The following is a 21,605-nucleotide window of genomic DNA, read 5'->3' on the forward strand; positions in this document are numbered from 1 at the left end:
CGATAGTTTATCTTGTTCAGTTTTATCTTCTTGGAGAGCAAAGTAGTCACTGAACTGGTTATCTAAGTTGTTCTTCCATTCTTTTACTGCTTCTTCAACCTTTGTATTAAGAGATATTATTTGTTGGGTATGGCTATCTATGACTGTTTGGATGGTCTTGTCACAGTTAGTCATTCCTGGTGTTGATAACTTTTGTTCAAGACTGAGGATTTTGTTCTCGAGTTGTGTCTTGTTCACTCGCAAGAAATCACCGAGTAAAGGGCTTGTGTACCAGTTATTGACAGGAATATAATTGAATTATTGTTTTCACAAAAAGCATTGTTGAATATATGATTATATCTTTTGTCTTATATAAATTAGATTCACCTATACAGTGGAACCTCAAAAATCAAACTTAATCCATTCCAGGAGCTAGTTCTAAATTCGAAAAGTTTGAAATTTGAAGCAATATTTCCCATAAGAAATAATGGAAATACAATTAATCCATTCCAGAAACCCAAAAATATTCACACAAAAAATACATTTTATAGAGATTAAATACAGTTTTACATACAACAAATACTATAGTTTTTAATTATGTATAGTAATACAAATAAAATAACATTTTTACTTACCTTTATTGAAGATTGGTGATGGCATCTGGAAGATAGGGAGGAGGAGAGAGAGAGTTGGGGTTAGTGTTTGGAAGGAGAATCCCCCTCCATGAGGACTTCAGGTAAAGCCCTCTCTGGGGTTACTTCCCTTCTCTGTCTTTTAATGCCACTAGGACCAGCTTGAGAGTCACTGGACCCCTGTCTCACAAAATAACTGTCCACAGTCCTCTGTTTCTGGCGCCTCTTTAACATTTCCCTAAAATGGGACATGGTTCTGTCACTGAACTTGTTGCAAAGATGACTTGTTTCAGCTTGCTCAGTGTGGTACTTCTGCACAAACATTTGGACATCATTCCACTTGGCACAAATCTCCTTAATCTTTGAAGAAGGCACCTCATCCACCCCCTCTTCCTCCTCCTCTGAAGCAAGTTCCTTAGCTGTGGTCTGATACTGCTCCAGATGAAGCTCTTGCAGCTCTTCAGTGGTTAGCTCTTCCCCGTGGTCCCCCACCAACTCTTCCACATCCTCACCACTCACCTCCAACCCCAGGGTGTTCCCCAATGCCACAATAGAGTTCACAACAGGCAGAGGGTCAGCTGGGTCAGGGTCAGCCTCAAACCCTTCAAAATCCCTCTTTTGGGCACAATCTGGCCACAATTGTCTCCAAGCAGAGTTCAAAGTCCTGGAAGTCACTCCCTCCCAAGCCTTACCTATAAGGCTTATGGAGTTGTAGATGTTGAAGTGATTCCTCCAGAACTCTCTTAGGGTCAACTTAGTCTGTGGTCACTTCAAAGCACTTTTCAAAGACTGCCTTTGTGTAGAGCTTTTTGAAGTTAGAAATGACCTGCTGGTCCATGGGCTGGAGGAGAGGAGTGGTGTTAGGAGGCAAGAACTTCACTTTTATAAAACTGAATTCCTTAGACAAGAGGTCTAATAAGTTTGGAGGATGAGCAGGAGCATTGTCCATTAACAGGAGGCACTTGAGTGGCAATTTCATTTCCTGGAGGTATTTTTTCACACTGGGGCCAAACACTTCACAGACCCACTCTTTGAAAATTTGCCTTGTGACCCATGCCTTATGATTAGTTTTCCACAAGACACATAACTTGTTCTTAAAGACATTGTTTTTCTTAAACACTCTGGGATTTTCTGAATGATACACAAGTAAAGGCTTCACTTTAAAATCACCACTAGCATTAGCACAGAACAAAAGAGTAAGCCTGTCTTTCATAGGCTTGTGTCCTGGCAGTGCCTTTTCCTCCTGTGTGATGAAGGTCCTTTTTAGCATTTTCTTCCAAAACAAGCCTGTTTCGTCACACTTAAACACTTGTTCAGGTTTGAATTCTTCACTGTCTATGTACCCCTTAAACTCCTGTACAAACTTCTCAGCCGCCTGTTTGTCTGAACTGGCTGCCTCACCATGTCTTACAACATTGTATATGCTCCTATGCTTCTTAAATCTGTCAAACCAGCCTCTGCTGGCCTTAAATTCACTATCAGCACTGGTTGCAGGAGTTTTCTGTACCAGATCGGCATGCAACTTCCTTGCCTTTTCACAAATAATCGTCTCTGAAATACTATCACCTGCAATCTCTTTATCCTTGATCCACACCAGCAACAACTTCTCAACCTCTTCAACTATTTGTGGTCTTTTTTTGGTTAGCATATTAACACCTTTTGCAACATTAGCTTCCTTGATTTGTTCTTTCTTTGCCAGGATAGAACCGATGGTCGACTTGTTTTTCCCATACATCCTGGCAAGCTCAACAAGTCTCACACCACTCTCATATTTCTGTATTATTTCCTTCTTCACATCTATGGTGTTTCTCACTTTCTTTACCACAGGGGTACCACTAGCAAGTTTCTTTGGGCCCATGGTAGCTTATTTCACAGTCCCACAAGCACTAAACACAACGAAATAATCGTAAAATGTGTGAATGAGAGCGCAGGTTAGTGTTCACTCAAGCATAAACAAAGCTAGACTGCTCACGGCGCCTGCGCGGGGACACGGACAGAGCGGGCCAGCGGACAGGTCCCATACCTGGCGGTCTGAAATTAGGGGCGCATTCGATAATTGGGACACAGTTTGTCCCAAAAAATGGTCTTATTTTCGAAACATTCAGTATTTAATACATTCGATTTTTGAGGTTCCACTGTAATTATTAATCTACTGTACAACTATGTTATAATTAATATTCTACTGTACAGCTATGTCATAATTCTTAGTGTTAAGTAGTCTGTAAACCAATAATGTTAAGCCGGCCCATAATGCCTAGACATAATAGAGGCTCTCTTTGCATTGCAACCCATTATTGTAAATACAAAATCTCAATGTACTATTTGCAAAGACATAAATAAATAAATAATAATAATAATAATAATAATAATAACAATAATAATAATAATACACAATACTAATCACTCTGAGGCACATTAAATGTTGTACTGTATATTACATTAATATAAACATTTTCATTAATCCATTTAGGATATTTTTTTTTTTCAAAATTATATAATAAATACACTCCGTAACTTATGAACATGATAAATACACTCCACAGTACAATAAATTAACATTAATATGAGATGTTACGTGTATGAACCAAAACCAGACATGTTTGTCTGCTTGTGTACATAACTCCGCATCTCTCTCCTCTCTCATTTACTGTACTCATTCTCTCTCTATTGTTTATTCATTTTACCTCATATACAGCATTTTGCTAATATGGCAATCTCATATTATGACCAGAACTTTCTATACGACGAGCGGTCTTTCAAATACAGCGCATGCCACCCGGTTTGTTTACATTCTCCATGAGCACATATATTATATAATAATAATCACTCTTGGGCACATTAAATGTCTTATTCTACATCAGTATAGACATTTTCATTAATCCATCTATGATATTTTCAAAATTACAGTGGAACCTCAGCTTACGAATTTAATCCATTTCGTGACCTTGTTCGTATCCTGATTTGTTCATATGCTGAGTCAACTTTTCTCATTTAAATTAATTAACATGCAATTAATCCATTCCAGCCTCTCAGGAGGCATGACAAAATAATGCTAATACAGTGGACCCCCGCATACCGTCGGCATCACATAACGTTTAATCCGCATACCGCTCGCTTTTATCGCAAAAATTTTGCCTCGCATACCGCTCAAAAACCCGCTCACCGCTGTTCGTCCAAGACGCATCCAATGTGCGCCCTTAGCCAGCCTCACATGTGCCGCCGGTGGCATTGTTTACCAGCCAGCCTCCGCGGTAACATCCAAGCATACAATCGGAACATTTCGTATTATTACAGTGTTTTTGGTGATTTTATCTGCAAAATAAGTGACCATGGGCCCCAAGAAAGCTTCTAGTGCCAACCCTACAGCAATAAGGGTGAGAATTACTATAGAGATGAAGAAAAAGATCATTGATAAGTATGAAAGTGGAGTGCGTGTCTCCGAGCTGGCCAGGTTGTATAATAAACCCCAATCAACCATCGCTACTATTGGTGGTACAGCTGCTGCTGCTGCTGTACCACCGTCAGCTGCTGCTGCTGCTGCTGCACTGTCAGCTGCTGCTGCTGCTGTAGTACCCTCAGCTGCTGCTGCTGTTGTACCACCGTCAGCTGCTGCTGCTGCTGCTGTAGTACCGTCTGCTGCTGCTGTAGTACCGTCTGCTGCTGCTGTAGCATCGTCTGCTGCTGCTGTAGCACTGTCAGCTGCTGCTGCTGCTGTACCACCGTCAGCTGCTGCTGTAGTACCGTCTGCTGCTGCTGTAGCATCGTCTGCTGCTGCTGTAGCACTGTCAGCTGCTGCTGCTGCTGTACCACCGTCAGCTGCTGCTGTAGTACCATCTGCTGCTGCTGTAGCATCGTCTGCTGCTGCTGTAGCACTGTCAGCTGCTGCTGCTGCTGTGTCATCGAAGACTGTCTAACTTATTTCCATTGGGGTCCTTAATCTTGTCTCCCAGGATGCAACCCACACCAGTCGACTAACACCCAGGTGAACAGGGAAAAATGCCTGGAACTAGTGCTCATATTGGTGAATTTAAAGCCAGCAAAGGTTGGTTTGAGAGATTTAAGAATCGTAGTGGCATACACAGTGTGATAAGGCCTGTTCTGGAAGAAAATGCCAAACAGGACCTACAGTACTCAGGAGGAAAAGGCACTCCCAGGACACAGTGTCTCATCAGTCATTGCTGCATCTTCAATAAAGGTAAGTGTCATTTATTCTTCATTTAGTAGAGTAGTACATGCACAATATATATTGTGCATGTACTACTCTACTATTGTGCATGTATCCTTCTCTTTGTGTGTAGGAAAATGTATATTTCATGTGGTAAAAATTTTTTTTTCATACTTTTGGGTGTCTTGCATGGATTAATTTGATTTCCATTATTTCTTATGGGGAAAATTCATTCGCATACCGATCATTTCGCATAACAATGAGCCCTCTTGCACGGATTAAAGTCGCTATGCGGGGGTCCACTGTACATGTATCAACTCTATGGCTTAGTTATCTATCAAAATTCATGTAATATGACATAATAAACAATATTAATAACATAGAAACATGATATATACTCTAGAATGAATAAAATAGGCCATAATATGGCAAGTGATGGCGATGCCGGCAGTGGCATCCGCCATTTACTCTCCCACTCCAGTATCTTCCCAGTCCATAACCCCACACCTAGCTCATTTATCTATGATTAATGGTGAGGTTGTCACATATGTAACCACAGGTGTGGTCAAGACAGATGTATATATAAGTGAAGACATGATCACTGTGGCCACAGTGGTGGTGGTGGTGGTGGCCAGCTGCCTCACTCTATGCTGCTGCCTTCTTCATTTCTCTAGCATTTTTCATAGTTTCTAATCATGTGCTGAGCTTCTTGCTGATTGTACGTGAATACTGTCTCTTTGGGTGAGGCATTGTGTAAGAAATTTGTACAATATAAGACAAAACTACGCATCCCAGGGGTCTGCTGCGGTCACTCAGAGCGGCACACCTCTTCCTTTTAACCCATGGTTGGTACTGAGATAGGTTCAAAGTAATTGTTGAAGTTATGATGTGGGAGTACATAAGTGAGTATGTATGTAGTGAGTATTTAGCATTTAGTCTAGGGTGATTAAGTGGCTTTTGAGAAGAGTCTTAAATTAATTTTCAGACTGGGTTACTTTAATATCTTCTGGTAATGAATTCCATATTTTGGGGCCCTTTATGTGCATAGAGTTTTTACACAGTGTGATATGGACACGAGGTATATCAAAAAGAGATCTGTGTTTTGTGTTGTGGTCATGTGTCCTGTTTAGGTTAGTGAGAAGTTTGAGTGGAGGGTTTATATTTGCGTGTATTGTTCTGTGTATGTAGTAGGCACATGAATAAGTATGGATGTTCTTAATGGTGAGCAGATTCAGACTTTTGAAAATTGGTGGAGTATCATTCTTACTGCTACCTTTTGCTGGATTATTAGGGGTTTTAGGTGATTAGATGTTGTTGATCCCCATGCACAAATTCCATATGTAGATAAGGGTATATGAGTGAATGGTACAGTGCCAGGAGAGCTGATTGTGGAATGTGGTACCTTATCTTTGATAGTATGCCTACAGTCTTGGAGATTTTCTGGGTGATTTGTTGTATGTGTATCTGGAACTTAAGGCTACTGTCAAGGTTGATACCTAGAAATTTTCCCTCTGTAAGTCTTGTGACTGATGATCTGTTTAGCGTTACGTATGTTAATTGGATCATTTGCAGCTTTGTTACCAAACTGAATGATATAGGTTTTATGAGTATTCAGGGTAAGTTTATTAGTCATCATCCAGGCAGATATTTTCTGTAATTCAACATTGACTGTGTTTGCTAGTATGACTGTGTTTGGGTGGGAAAAGACGTATGTTGTGTCATTTGCAAATAATAAGGGCTTGAGTAGCTGTGATGCATTCGGTAGATCATTGATGTAGATGAGAAAGAGGAGTGGTCCAAGGACACTTCCTTGTGGGACTCCTACAGTGATTGGTTGGGTGGAAGAGGTTTGCATCATTTGCATACACATATTGAGTTCTGTTACTTAGGTATGATTTTAGGTAGTTGAGGGAGTGGCCTCTGATACCATAGTGCATTAGTTTGGAGTACAGCGGTTCATGGCTGGCTGTATCGAAAGCTTTACGTAAATCAATGAAAATGCCCAGTGGGACTTCTTTCTTTTCAAGTGTGGTATATATTAATTCTAGCATGTGTATGATAGCATCATTTGTGCTTTTATTATTCCTGAATCCAAACTGACAAGGGTTTAATATGTTGTGTGAGACAAGGTAGGAATAGAGCCATCTATGAATTAATTTTTCAAAGATTTTAGAGAGCAGTGGTAAGTTAGATATTGGTCTATAGTTATTCAAGTCAGCTTGGTCACCTCCTTTGTGGATCGGAGTGACCCTTGCTATTTTGAGGATTGTTGGGAAGGTAAATGATTCAGTGGATTTGTTAAAGAGCCTTGCAATAATTGGTGACAATACTTGAGAAGCTTTTTTGTACATAAAAGCAGGCAAGTTGTTTATGTCTCCTGCCTTGTTTTTAAGGGTGTTTATGATAAGCGTAACTTCTATGGGGTTGGCTGGAGCTAGGAATAGCGTATTTGGGTAGGTACTTATGAGGTAGTCTGATGGACGGGTGTTTGCGCTTGGTATTTTGTTCGCTAGATTTATTCCTATGGTGGAGAAGAAAATATTGAGTCTGTTTGCCATTTCAGTTGGTGTGAGTTGGGGTTCAACTGATTTTGTTAGTTTGATTGTTTTGTTTTTGGATAACTTTAGTTCCAAGAATTTCAGATAGAGTTTTCCATGTTTTTCTCATATCACCTTTGATGTTATGTAATCTATTTTCATAATACAGTAGAGCCTCAAAAATCGAACATATCACATATCGAGCGTTTCGAAAATAGGACCATTTTTTCTGACAAACTGTGTCCCTATTATCGAACACGCCCCTATTTTTGACCGCCGGGTATGCTACCTGTCTGCCGGCCCGCTCTGTCCGTGTCCCCGCACGACAGTCAGTACCTGACCAGCCGGGCTGTGGTTCATACATCGGGTTACATGGGGCCAACAGTAACAGCCTGGTTGATCAAGCCCTAACCCACCATGAGGCCTGGTCACAGACCGGGCCACAGGGGCATTGACCCCCAAAACCCTCTCCAGGTATGAGCTCAGCTCACTCAAATAAACTATGAGTGGTAAATTTGGGCCTAGATATGAGAAAATAGGTCTATACAGTAAGTGTGCACCATATACAAAAACCTGCAGCATGCAGTGCATAATGAGAAAAAAAGAACTGCGACTGTGTTCTTGGTTTAACCCTTTGACTGTTTCAGGCCCCTCTCTGAAACTGTCGTTCTATGTCGCTCAATTTTTGAAAAAAAAAAAAAAAAAAATTTTTCTTATGAAATGATAGAGAATCTTTTCCCGATGGTAATGACACCAAAAGTTCGAAATTTGGTCGAAAACTCATGGAATTATGCTCCCGCGAAGTTAGCGGTCTCGGCGACATATGCGTATCGGCGATTTCGCCGACTTTGAGCCCTATTTTCAGCCAATTCCATTGTTCCAGTTGACCAAACTCATAGCTATTTCTTTAGAACTCCATTTTATCTATCAGCTGAGTACAAGAAACCTCCCATTTACTAATTTGGACTACCCAAAATGGTGGTCAGAAATTGGCAATTTGGCCAATTCACGCAAACTAAAAAAGATGCCAATTTCAAAATAGGGTCCAGAATAAACAAGGTAGACATTCGTGGCACTAAAATAACATATGCTCTGTTCATTAGTCATATCTCTAGGCCCCTCTTATATTATTATTGCTTTCTATTTTTATTTTTTATTCATACAAAAAAATACAAAATTTACTGTTATGCAGACTAGTGCATTATTGTAAAAATGGTATAAATAATATCAGTGCACTAGTGAAAGAATATTAGACTCCCCAGTTGACGTGTATTGGAAGTGTGGTGTGATTTATTTACTCCTGAACATTGGTAAAAATCGAACATTTCTGCTAATTTGAGCTCAGTTTCAAGGTCGTTTTCATTGTCAAAGTAATGAAAATCATCTCTATTTCTGTAATATGTTTTCCATTTTATCACCTAAGACCATGAAGACGTGAATACAACGATAAATACTATACGAAAATACACCTCAAAGTCGGCGTTTTATTCCAAAAAAACGATCAGAGTTTTTTTTTTCTCATTACGCAATGTGTGCTGCAGGATTTTTTTTATGTGGTGCACACTGACCAAACAGACCCATTCTCTCACATGTGGGCCTACCAGTTTTCTCCCACTTGATTTGAAGCCGCTAGAATTATTGAGTATATATACGTTAGAAACATTGGTTCATAAGACGTATTTATACGTCGAAAACAGTCAAAGGGTTAAAACAGTGACTTTGCGGTGTATTTTCGAATGGTTCCTATAATTGTATTCTTGATTTCCTGGTTTCACTTGATAGAATGGAAGATATATTACAGATATATAGATGATTTTGATTGGTTTCATGACTGAAGTTGCTTGAAATTGAGCTCAAAGTAGCAGAAATGTTTGATTTTTGTCGACGTGCAAGAGTAAACATATCACATCACTCGTCCAATACATATCCATCTGGTGGGTCTAATATGCATTCAGAAATGCGCTGATATCATTTGTACAATTACAATGGACCCCTGTGAATTTGCGGCCTCAGTAATTCGCAGATTTTTCCTTAGAACCTGACTAATAATTGTTTGCAGAAATCCCCACAAATTTGCTGAATTTTTTTCTTTTTTTTTTTGCTTTTTTGTGACAGTATATAATTTTTTATGCATTTTAATGCTAAATATTAAGAAAAATATAATTTAAATTATTACCATATGTATATTGTATGTATACCAAAGAAAATGGGGTTGCATGAATTACAGTATACCAGTATAGCACTGCTGGAAACATTACAGTGCAGTACTGTATACAGGTTTATCTTTACATTCTTTTTTTTTCTTAAGGGTGATGTATGAAGCTGAGTTTGAAATTAAATTAAGTGTTTTGGGGACATATTTAGGGTTTAAACTATAAAAATATGCATTATAGGCAGTTTTTTAACGACATCCAGAATTCGAGGTTTTTCTAAATTTGCAGGTGGTATTGGAACATAACCCTTGTGAATTTGGGAGGACTGCTGTATTACTATATTGCACAACAATAAATCTTTTATTTTTTGGTGTGAATAAAAATTCTTTGCATGAATAAAAAAATATAACTGGAATTCACGTGTAATGCCTGGGAATACAGGTCTCCCTCAACATTCGCGAGGGTTAGGGGATCAAGAGCCTCGCGAATGTTGAAAAACCGTGAATGTTTGGTGCCCCAATATATTGTAGGGAAATATATTACAATACTGCTTCCTTAACTTGTTGAACCATGAATAATCATAAAATGCATGAAAACGTCGTAAATTGTACTAAATACTATATACATGTTATGCTTTAATAACGTATGTTATTTAATGTATGTTAATAACATGTATGTTATTTAATACCACAGACTCCACCAATGCCTCCACCACTGCGAGTCCCTACTACCCTCCCTCTGACCCCCGCAACTGGCAGCCAGCCCTCCCACCACTCAGTGTGGTGAGTGTTTTGTTTGTTCATTATTTGCTATTAAACTACAGAATAAATAATGTAAACCCATTCATGACTGCATATTGGAATGGCTATTAGGAAAGGTATTAGACGGTGACATCATGTGTTTACTCTTGAACACTGCAAAGAATCGAACATTTCTGCTATTGCTAATAATAACAATAGTAATAATAATAATAATAATAATAATAATAATAATAATAATAATAATAATAAATACGATATAAATGAAGAAGGAAATTGTACAAAAATACGGGAGAGTGGTTGACACATCGTCAGTGTGACTTTGTTTATGCTGGAGTGAACATTAGTCTCCGTGCTCTTCCAAACATTTCACAATAATTCAGCGGTTGAGGCAGTGGTATTTAATAACATATATGTTATAAATAATAATAGTACATGTTATTATTAATAACATGTATTATTATTAACATGTATGTATTTAATAACATATATGTTATAAATAATAATAGTACATATTATTAATAACATGTATTATTATTAACATGTATGTTATTAAATACCATTGCCTCAATCACTGCCTCTACCACTCCAGTCACACTCAATCTACAAGCACCAAACACAATGAATTATTGTGAAATGTTTGGAAGAGCAGGGAGACTAATGTTCACTCCAGCATAAACAAAGTCACACTGACGATGTGTCAACCACTCCCTCGTATTTTTGTACAATTTCCTTCTTCAATTATATCGTATTTATTATTATTATTATTATTATTACTATTGTTATTATTAGCTGTAGCAGAAATGTTTAATTCTTTACAGTGTTTAAGAGTAAACACATGATGTCACCGTCTAATACCTTTCCTAATAGCCATTCCAATATGCAGTCATGAATGGGTTTACATTATTTATTCTGTAGTTTAATAGCAAATAATGAACAAACAAAACACTCACCACACTGAGTGGTAGGAGGGCTGGCTGCCAGTTGCGGGGGTCGAAGGGGGGGTAGTAGGGACTCGCAGGTGGCAGGAAACTTAAATATGATTTGGCGGCTGGGAATTTGGTGGCTGGGAATTTGGTGGCTGGGAATTTGGCGGTTGGGAATTCGCGAATGTGTGAAGCCCATGAATGTTGAGGGAGACCTGTATAACTAATGAAAAGAGGAAATGTTATTTTAATGCCAGGAGTGCCTGCATTGTTTATTCTGGACCCTATTTTTAAACTGGAATACAGTGGTACCCTGAGTTTCAGCCATAATTCATTCCAGAAGGCTGTTCGAGTGCCGTTACCAAACAAATTTGTTCCCATGAGGAATAATGTAAATTAGATTAGTCCATTTCAGTCCCCCAAAAATACACTCACAAAAGCACTTACAATAATACACTTACATAATTGTTTGAGTTGGGAGCTGTACGAAACTCAGAGTACTTGTACATATCTTGAAATTTGTGTGAAATTAGCCAAATAGTTGATTGGGTGAATTTTTTTGTGCTCAATCAATAAAATGGAAGACATACTAGCAAAACAGCTAAGAATTTGATTGACTGGAACAATGTAATTGGCCTAAAATAGGACTCCAAGTGAGCAGAAACGCAAGTACGTAAATATTGCTGACACAAAATTCGCAAAAGTGTAACTTTGTCAGTTTTCCATCAAATTTTGTATTTTTTGTTTTATTACTTTCAGAAAAAGATTCTCTACAAGTTCATAAGAAAAAGTAATAATTTTTTTTTTTTTTTAAATTTTGGATGGTGTGAACAAGTTTCAGATTGGGAGTCTGGAGAGTGACAGGATTAATGTTGTCTAGATATACAATACTTTGTAGTCTAATTCCTCTTTATTAGTTGGAGAAAAATGTTTGCTTTTATTTCAATATACACTACAAATAAATCTTGATAGATAATTTTTGTTTAGCATTTTAATGATTGAAGAATCATATTCTGGAATTTGTGCCCTTGCATTTTTAAATAAAATGTAGTGTCAGTGTTGGCCCTTTCTGGTAAGGACTTTCACACTTACAAGAGGAGTTGAAGACTATTTTGAGTAGTAAAGTTAATCTTTTATTTTTCAGTTGCAAGAGTACAGTATTGAATGACTATTTTGAATTATGTTTCCTGTATAAATATTAATTTTAGATTACATTTGTGATACAGGTCCACCATCACAAATCCGGCAATCAGTTATTCAGTTCCTTCAGTTATTCGGCACTAATTTTGGCTAGCATAATTTCAAATTTCCAGGGTCACCACACCAATCTGCTGGTACTGTTTGGTGGCGCTACTTTCAAATTCAAATTCAAATTCAAAGTTTATTCTCTATAAGGATTACAATGCTGAGTTTACAGAATTTGGTTATTGTGTGATTTACATGTAGTAAAATACTAATTACAGAGGGGGCCATTAGAACACCTAGCATGGCTAGGCATTTCAGGCAGACTTAGATTAATTCTTGACTTTAAAATATTACAAATTATGAGGTAAGTTGGTACAGTGGTCCCCCGGTTTTCGTAGTTCCAGGCAATCGTAAAATTCGCCAATCATAGGGGTATTTTCATATAAACATGGACTCGCTTTTCATAGGTTGACTCATGAGCTGTAGTTCATCCGGGACGTGTACCCACTGCGTGAGCCGGGGCGGTAGCCAGTCTGGCATTGTTTACCGGTGAGCGAAGGTCCCCTCACGTGCTCCAGCGAAATATTTCATAATATTCCATTTATTTTAGTGCTTGCAAGTACTAAATATGCTACCATGGCTCCAAAGAAAGCTCCTAGTGCCAAGCCTGTGGTAAAGAAGGTGAGAAATACGATTGAATTTAAGAAAACCATCATTGAACAATATGAAAGTAGTACAAGTGTGGCCGAAATGTCCAGGATGTATAAGAAACCCTACACAACCTTATGTTCCATAGTGGCCAAGAAAAAGGAAATAAAGGATGCTGTTGTTGCAAAGGGAGTAACTATGCTGACAAAAATGAGATCACCAGTACTGGAAGAGGTTGAGAAGTTATTATTGGTGTGGATAAATGAGAAACAATTAGCAGGAGATACTCTTATGACTTTGATTATTTGTGAAAAGGCTAGGCAGTTACATGAAGATTTGGTAAAGAAATTGCCTGCAAATAGTGGTGAAGTGAGTGAATTTAAGGCCAGCAAAGGCCGGTTTGAGAAATTTAAGAACTGTACTGGCATACACAGTGTGGTAAGGCATGGTAAGGCTGCCAGTTCGGACCACAAGGCGGCTGAAAAATATGTGCATCAATTCCAGGAGTACATAGAGGCTGAAGGACTGAAATCTGAACAAGTGTTCAATTGTGACGAAACAGGCCTCTTTTGGAAGAAAATGCCAAAGAGGACCTTCATTACACAAGAGGAAAAGGCAATGCCAGGACACAAGCCTATGAAAGACAGGCTGACACTAATGTTCTGTGCTAATGCTAGTGGGGATTTCAAAGTGAAGCCATTACTAGTGTACCATTCTGAAAATCCCAGAGTGTTCAGGAAAAACAATGTTATGAAGAGTAAATTGTGTGTGTTTTGGAAATCTAATAGTAAGGCATGGGTCACAAGGGAAATTTTCGTTGAGTGGTTCAATGAAGTGTTTGGCCCTAGTGTGAAGGAGTATCTCCTGGAAAAGAAATTGGATCTCAAGTGCGTGCTAGTAATGGACAATGCACCTGCTCATCCTCCAAACTTGGATGACCTAATTTTCGAGGAGTTTGGGTTCATCACAGTAAAGTTCTTGCCCCCGAATACCACTCCTCTCCTCCAACCCATGGACAAGCAGGTTATTGCAAACTTTAAAAAACTCTACACAAAAGCAATGTTTCACAGGTGCTTGACTGTGACCACAGACACTCACTTGACCCTAAGGGAATTTTGGAGAGAACACTTCAGCATCCTCCACTGCATAACCCTTATAAGTATGGCTTGGGAGGGAGTGACTACCAGGACTTTGAACTCTGCCTGGAGAAAATTGTGGCCAGATTGTGTCGACAAGTGGGATTTTGAAGGATTTGGGACTGACCCTAATGAGCCTATGTCTGCTGTAAAATCAATTGTGGCACTGGGGAGTTCCATGGGGTTGGATGTGAGTTTGGAGGATGTGGAAGAATTGGTGGAAGACCACAATGAAGAGCTCACCACTGAGGAGCTGCAAGAGCTTCAGCAGGAAGAGCAACACATCGCAGCTCAGAATCTTGTTGCAGAGGAGGAGGAAGAGAGATGGAAGAAGGTGCCTTCTTCAGAAATTAAAGAGATTTTTACTATGTGGGGTAAGATGGAAAGCCTTATGGAGAAACATCACCCTAACAAGGTTGTTGCAAGCCAGGTTGGCAACATGTACAGTGACAAAGTCTTGGGCCATTTTAGGGAAGTGTTAAAGAGACGCCAGAAACAGAGCTCTCTCCACAGTTATTTTGTGAGACAGGACTCCAGTGACTCTCAAGGTGGTCCTAGTGGCATTAAGAAACAGAGAAGAGAAGCAACCCCAGAAAAGCAAATGGTACCTGAGGTGTTGATGGAAGGGGATTCCCCTTCCAAACTATAAACAATCCTCTCTCTCTCCTCCTCCAGTCTCCTATACACTAAGAAGAATCTCAAATAAAGGTAAGTGTTATGCTGTTAATGTTTCATTCATCATTTCCCATTGTATTGTTTATGTACTACATGTATATTTCATGTTAAAAATTTTTTTGTTTTAATACTTCTGGGTGTCAGAAATGGATTAATTGTATTTACATTATTTCTTATGGGGAAAATTGATTCGTAAATCGTAAATTTCGTTTATAGTAATGGCTCCAGGAATGGATTAATTACAAAAAACGAGGGACCACTGTTTTATGGCTAAGTGACTAAATACAGTGGACCCCCGCATAACGATCACCTCCGAATGCAACCAATTATGTAAGTGTATTTATGTAAGTGTGTTTGTACGTGTATGTTTGGGGGTCTGAAATGGACTAATCTACTTCACAATATTCCTTATGGGAACAAATTCGGTCAGTACTGGCACCTGAACATACTTTTGGAGTGAAAAAATATCGTTAACTGTACTAGTTTGTGAGTTTAGCAATGTGAATGCTTTTGTTTTGGCACAATACATAGTTTCAGTATTGGAGTATCACAGGCCAACTTAGGACTAGTTAGAATTCATTATTTTAAGATTGAGATTGATATTTCTGTTTATGGTCAAATGGATGAGTGAGTGTCAGTGTGAACCACCAGGTGGTATTCGTGTAATTAGTTGACGGGGTGTATCAGGGAGATAAGATGTTTTCTTATGGTAGTTTTGAAGGTGATGAATGTGTCTGCAGTTCTAGAGTTTTCAGGTAGGGTGTTCCAGATTTTAGGGCCTTTGACATACATTGAATTTTTGTGAAGATTTAGTCGGACACGGGGAATGTCATAGAGATGTTTGTGTCTGCTGTTATGCCTGTGGGATCTGTCACAACTATCAAGAAAGCATTTTAGGTCAAGGTTAATATTGGAATTTAAGGTCCTGTAGATGTAGATTGCACAGTAGTAAGTGTGGATGTACTGAACAGGGAGTAAGTTTAGATCTATGAAGAGTGGGGGGGGGGGGTGTTGCCAGGGATGGGATTTAGTGATTATTCTTACTGCAGCTTTTTGTTGGGTTATTATTGGCTTTAGGTGTGTTGCTACAGTTGATCCCCAAGCACAAATAGCATAGGTGAGGTATGGATAAATAAGTGAGTGGTATAGTGTGAGAAGGGCATTTTGCGGCACGTAGTATCGTATCTTGGAGAGGATCCCAACCGTTTTGGATACTTTTTTGGTTATGTGTTGGATATGGGTGCTGAAATTCAGGTTGTTGTCGAGGTATAGGCCTAGGAATTTGCCCTCATTATGTCTGGCAATTAGAGTGTTGTCGATCTTAATGTTAATTTGCGCAACTGCTGCCTAAGTCATTCCAATTTCTTTTTCTCCATTTATTGTTTTAACCTGCTTACTTTTAGCCCTAGCCGTGGTTCCAATGAATAAAAGAAATGCTTCTCATTATGTAAAGCACCTACACAGTACATTATCCATTAAAGATAAGGTGGCTTTGAAGCCACTGTCCATAGCCATAAGCTCAGTCTCATGATGCAGGAGAATATGCTTTATTATTATGCTAATATCAACACTACAGCTTATTTGCCTATCACAATTGATCTAATATGACATAATAAACAATATAAATAACATAAAACATGTTAAATACTCCAGAATAAATAATATTTGGCATAACACCGAGCAGTTCGACGGAGGTATGAAGAGGCTATGGTATACAAATACCATTGTCCTATCCCTGTCTTGGTGGCTTATATTAGAGAAAACGGAGTATAGCACAGGGCTAACTGTGATATACACTCGTACTGCACCATAAACTTGAAACAAAAGTTATTTTCTCTGTATAGATTATCACACATAGCAGCATATGTGTGATAAGAACCTAGGATAACCCCAAAAAATCAATGTGGCTTATTTTTAGTACCTGGCTTGGGTTAGCCATATATAATTTTTGGGAAATATTCGATTCCCAGCCAGGGTAGAAACATTAGATGTGTTTCTTTACACCTGTTGTCTATGTTTACCCATCAGTAAATGGGTACCTGGGTGTTAGTTGACTGGTGTGGGTGTTATCCAGGGATACTGGAGTTTTACCTGGAGAGAGTTCCGGGGGTCAACGCCCCCACGGCCCGGTCTGTGACCAGGCCCTCTGGTGGATCAGAGACTGATCAACCAGGCTGTTACTGCTGGCTGCACGGAAACCAACGTACGAGCCACAGCCTGGCTGGTCAGGAACCGACTTTAGGTGCTTGTCCAGTGCCAGCTTGAAGACTGCCAGGGGTCTGTTGGTAATCCCCCTTATGTATGCTGGGAGGCAGTTGAACAGTCTCGGGCCCCTGACACTTATTGTATGGTCTCTTAACGTGCTAGTGACACCCCTGCTTTTCATTGGGGGGATGTTGCATCGTCTGCCAAGTCTTTTGCTTTCGTAATGAGTGATTTTCGTGTGCAAGTTCGGTACTAGTCCCTCTAGGATTTTCCAGGTGTATATAATCATGTATCTCTCCCGCCTGCATTCCAGGGAATACAGGTTCAGGAACCTCAAGTGCTCCCAGTAATTTAGGTGTTTTATCTCCGTTATGCACGCCGTGAAGGTTCTCTGTACATTTTCTAGGTCAGCAATTTCACCTGCCTTGAAAGGTGCTGTTAGTGTGCATCAATATTCCAGCCTAGATAAAACAAGTGACCTGAAGAGTGTCATCATGGGCTTGGCATCCCTAGTTTTGAAGGTTCTCATTATCCATCCTGTCATTTTTCAAGCAGATGTGATTGATACAATGTTATGGTCCTTGAAGGTGAGATCCTCCGACATGATCACTCCCAGGTCTTTGACGTTGGTGTTTCGCTCTATTTTGTGGACAGAATTTGTTTTGTACTCTGATGAAGATTTAATTTCCTCGTGTTTACCATATCTGAGTAATTGAAATTTCTCATTGTTGAACTTCATATTGTTTTCTGCAGCCCACTGAAAGATTTGGTTGATGTCTGCCTGGAGCCTTGCAGTGTCTGCAATGGAAGACACTGTCATGCAAATTCGGGTGTCATCTGCAAAGGAAGACACGGTGCTGTGGCTGACATCCTTGTCTATGTCAGATATGAGGATGAGGAACAAAATGGGAGCGAGTATTGTGCCTTGTGAAACAGAGCTTTTCACCGTAGCTGCTTCTGACTTTACTCTGTTGACTACTACTCACTGTGTTCTGTTAGTGAGGAAATTATAGATCCATCGACCGACTTTTCCTGTTATTCCTTTAGCACACATTTTGTGCGCTATTACGCCATGGTCACACTTGTCGAAGGCTTTTGCAAAGTCTGTATATATTACATCTGTATTCTTTTTGTCTTCTAGTGCACCTAGGACCTTGTCGTAGTGATCCAATAGTTGAGACAGACAGAAGTGACCTGTTCTAAACCCATGTTGCCCTGGGTTGTGTAATTTATGGGTTTCTAGATGGGTGGTGATCTTGCTTCTTAGGACCCTTTCAAAGATTTTTATGATATGGGATGTTAATGCTATCGGTCTGTAGTTCTTTTCTGTTGCTTTACTGCCCCCTTTGTGGAGTGGGGCTATGTCTGTTGTTTTTAGTAACTGTGGGACGACCCCCCGTGTCCATGCTCCCTCTCCATAGGATGGTAAAAGCTCTTGATAGGGGCTTCTTGCAGTTCCCTGATGAACACGGAGTTCCATGAGTCTGGCCCTGGGGCAGAGTGCATGGGCATGTCATTTATTGCCTGTTCGAAGTCATTTGGCATCAGGATAACATCAGATAGGCTTGTGTTAACCAAATTCTGTGGCTATCTCATAAAAAATTCATTTTGATCTTCGACTCTCAGTCTGGTTAGCGGCTTGCTAAAAATTGAGTCATATTGGGACTTGAGTAGCTCACTCATTTCCTTCCTGTCATCTGTGTAGGACCCATCTTGTTTAAGTAGGGGCCCAATACTGGACGTTGTTCTCGACTTTGATTTGGCATAGGAGAAGAAATACTTTGGGTTTCTTTCGATTTCATTTATGGCTTTTAGTTCTTCCCGCGATTCCTGACTCCTATAAGATTCCTATAGCTTAAGTTCGATGCTTGCTATTTCTCTGACCAGTGTCCCCCTACGCATTTCAGATATACTGACCTCTTTTAGCCGCTCTGTTATTCTTTTCCGTCGCCTGTGAAGGGAGTTCCTATCTCTTTCTATTTTACATGTACTCCTCCTTTTTCTTAGAGGAATAAGCCTTGTGCATACATCGAGTGCCACCGAGTTAATCTGTTCTAGGCATAAGTTGGGGTCTGTGTTGCTTAGTATATCTTCCCAGCTTATATCGGTTAAGACTTGGTTTACTTGGTCCCACTTTATGTTTTTGTTATTGAAGTTGAATTTGGTGAATGCTCCCTCGTGACTAATCTCATTATGTCAGTCTGGGGCTCCGCGCATACATGTCTGAACCTCAATTATGTTGTGATCTGAGTATATTGTTTTTGATATGGTGACATTTCGTATCAGATCATCATTGTTAGTGAAGATGAGGTCTAGTGTATTCTCCAGTCTACTAGGCTCTATTATTTGCTGGTTTAAATTGAATTTTTTGCAGAGATTTAAAAGCTCATGTGAGTTTTCATCAGAGCTGCCTCCTGGTGTTATTACTGCAACAATATTATTTGCTATATTCCTCCATTTTAGGTGCCTTAAGTTGAAATCTCCCAGGAGCAAGATGTTGGGTGCAGGAGCTGGCAGATTTTCCAGACAGTGGTCAATTTTTAACAGCTGTTCCTGGAATTGTTGGGATGTTGCATCCGGAGGCTTGTAGACTACCACAATGACTAGGTTTTGGTTCTCGATCTTTACTGCTAAAACTTCCACTACATCATTTGAGGCATTAAGCAGTTCTGTGCAAACAAGTGACTCTGCAATGTACAGGCCAACCCCCATCTTTTGCCTGTTCACTCTGTCGCATCTGTATAGGTTGTAACCTGGGATCCATATTTCGTTATCCAAGTGATCCTTTATGTGGGTCTCAGTGAAAGCCGCAAACATTGCCTTTGCCTCTGCAAGCAGTCCACGGATGAAAGGTATTTTGTTGTTTGTTGCTGGGTTTGTTGCTGGCTTTAGACCCTGTATATTTGCAAAGAAGAATGTCATTGGACTGGTGGTATTGTTGGTACTGGGGGGGGATTTTTTTTCCGGCATTAATATCTGTATCTGTTGGTTTGGCGTGGAGGCCATCGACTGTGGTTCCACTCCAGGAATGACTGAATTTGGTGTACGATTTCTGCCATTTCCTGCCAGTTTTTTTTTTTCTTCCTGGCACTAAAAAACCACTCCCTCTTGAGTGGCTGTGGCTACCCAGGTTTTCCCCATGGCCTGGATGTTTTGTATCTTTTTGTCCCCTTTAGATGGTGTGCCTAGCAATTTAAGTTAAAGCACAGTCTTTCCTGTACTGAAGAGGTACACATTTCAGGGTGAAAAAGCTTACAGGAAGGGAGTTTGCATTTTCCTGTTGTCATATGGGCACGGCATTTTCTAGGTTGGTCATAGCTGCACGTCCCATCTGTTTTTCCAGATTTCCCATGCCTGCAGATACCAAGTGCATAGTATGTGCACAGGCTTGGTTTCCATTTGCCTTGGGTTTCTGTGACTGTATTCCCTGTTGGTGCATGTTTCCCTGTCTTATTCCTATCCTCCCTAGCACCAACATTGGAGCTCCCACCAGTTGTTTTTGGTAATATATCCTCACTATTGCTAGTGGAGTCCTCATGTTTGCTATTTCCTGTGGTATTTCTAGTTTGCAATACATGTATTGGTTTTATCTTATCTTTGACTACACTTGTTTCCCCACTACGGCTCCTGTCTCCCATGAGGTCATTTATATGCATTCCTTCCTGCATATAATTCCCAACTACCTGGAAAAAATCTCCATCTTCACCATTACTGTCTCCCAGGACAGCACTATCAGCCCCACATTTACTGACTACCAGGACATCACCTCCAGCTTTACAGTTTCTGACTACATGGCCAGTATCAAGGGCAGTACCATTCAGCCCAGACTTTTTATGTTCCCATCTGTTGTAGAAAGCTTCCAGGTTGTCTATGAAAGCAGCTTTGATGTTATCCTCTTTTAATACCAATGTGATTTTAGTTCACAGATTTATCTCATTTGGGCATACCCAAAAACACTTCCCTGTTTTAATACTGCTTGTAGCTAGTTCTTGGATATCTGCACACTAACAGCACCTTTCAAGGCAGGTGAAATTGCTGACCTAGAAAATGTACAGAGAACCTTCACAGCGCACATAACGGAGATAAAACACCTCAATTACTGGGAGCGCTTGAGGTTCCTGAACCTGTATTCCCTGGAACGCAGGCGGGAGAGATACATGATTATATACACCTGGAAAATCCTAGAGGGACTAGTACCGAACTTGCACACGAAAATCACTCACTACGAAAGCAAAAGACTTGGCAGACGATGCAACATCCCCCCAATGAAAAGCAGGGGTGTCACTAGCACGTTAAGAGACCATACAATTAGTGTCAGGGGCCCGAGACTGTTCAACTGCCTCCCAGCATACATAAGGGGGATTACCAACAGACCCCTGGCAGTCTTCAAGCTGGCACTGGACAAGCACCTAAAGTCGGTTCCTGATCAGCTGGGCTTAGGCTTGTACGTTGGTTTGCGTGCAGCCAGCAGTAACAGCCTGGTTGATCAGGCTCTGATCCACCAGGAGGTCTGGTCACAGACTGGGCCGCGGGGGCATTGACCCCCGGAACTCTCTCCAGGTAAACTCCAGGTAAACAAGGGGTGTGACACCAATTTCCACAAAAA

General features: G+C 40.0%; 2 protein-coding genes across 9 annotated transcripts in view; one reads left to right on the plus strand and one right to left on the minus strand.

Moving 5' to 3' along the window:
- The window catches only part of LOC138852424 (forkhead box protein P2-like), a 113,721-nt gene extending 109,104 nt beyond the window's left edge, over positions 1-4,617 (minus strand). For all 3 annotated transcript variants that reach the window (XM_070083081.1, XM_070083083.1, XM_070083071.1), the window contains exon 1: positions 3,775-4,617. In XM_070083081.1, coding sequence (XP_069939182.1) covers positions 4,095-4,511 — 417 coding nt within the window. In that variant the 5' untranslated portion in view covers positions 4,512-4,617 and the 3' untranslated portion in view covers positions 3,775-4,094. The remainder of the gene's footprint in view (positions 1-3,774) is intronic.
- LOC128688956 (receptor-type guanylate cyclase Gyc76C) overlaps positions 1-21,605 on the plus strand; it is a 619,662-nt gene that overhangs the window by 517,977 nt on the left and 80,080 nt on the right. The gene's annotated exons all lie outside the window — the stretch shown is intronic.

Source organism: Cherax quadricarinatus, chromosome 1, assembly GCF_038502225.1.
Source record: "Cherax quadricarinatus isolate ZL_2023a chromosome 1, ASM3850222v1, whole genome shotgun sequence".
Taxonomy (NCBI): domain Eukaryota; kingdom Metazoa; phylum Arthropoda; class Malacostraca; order Decapoda; family Parastacidae; genus Cherax; species Cherax quadricarinatus.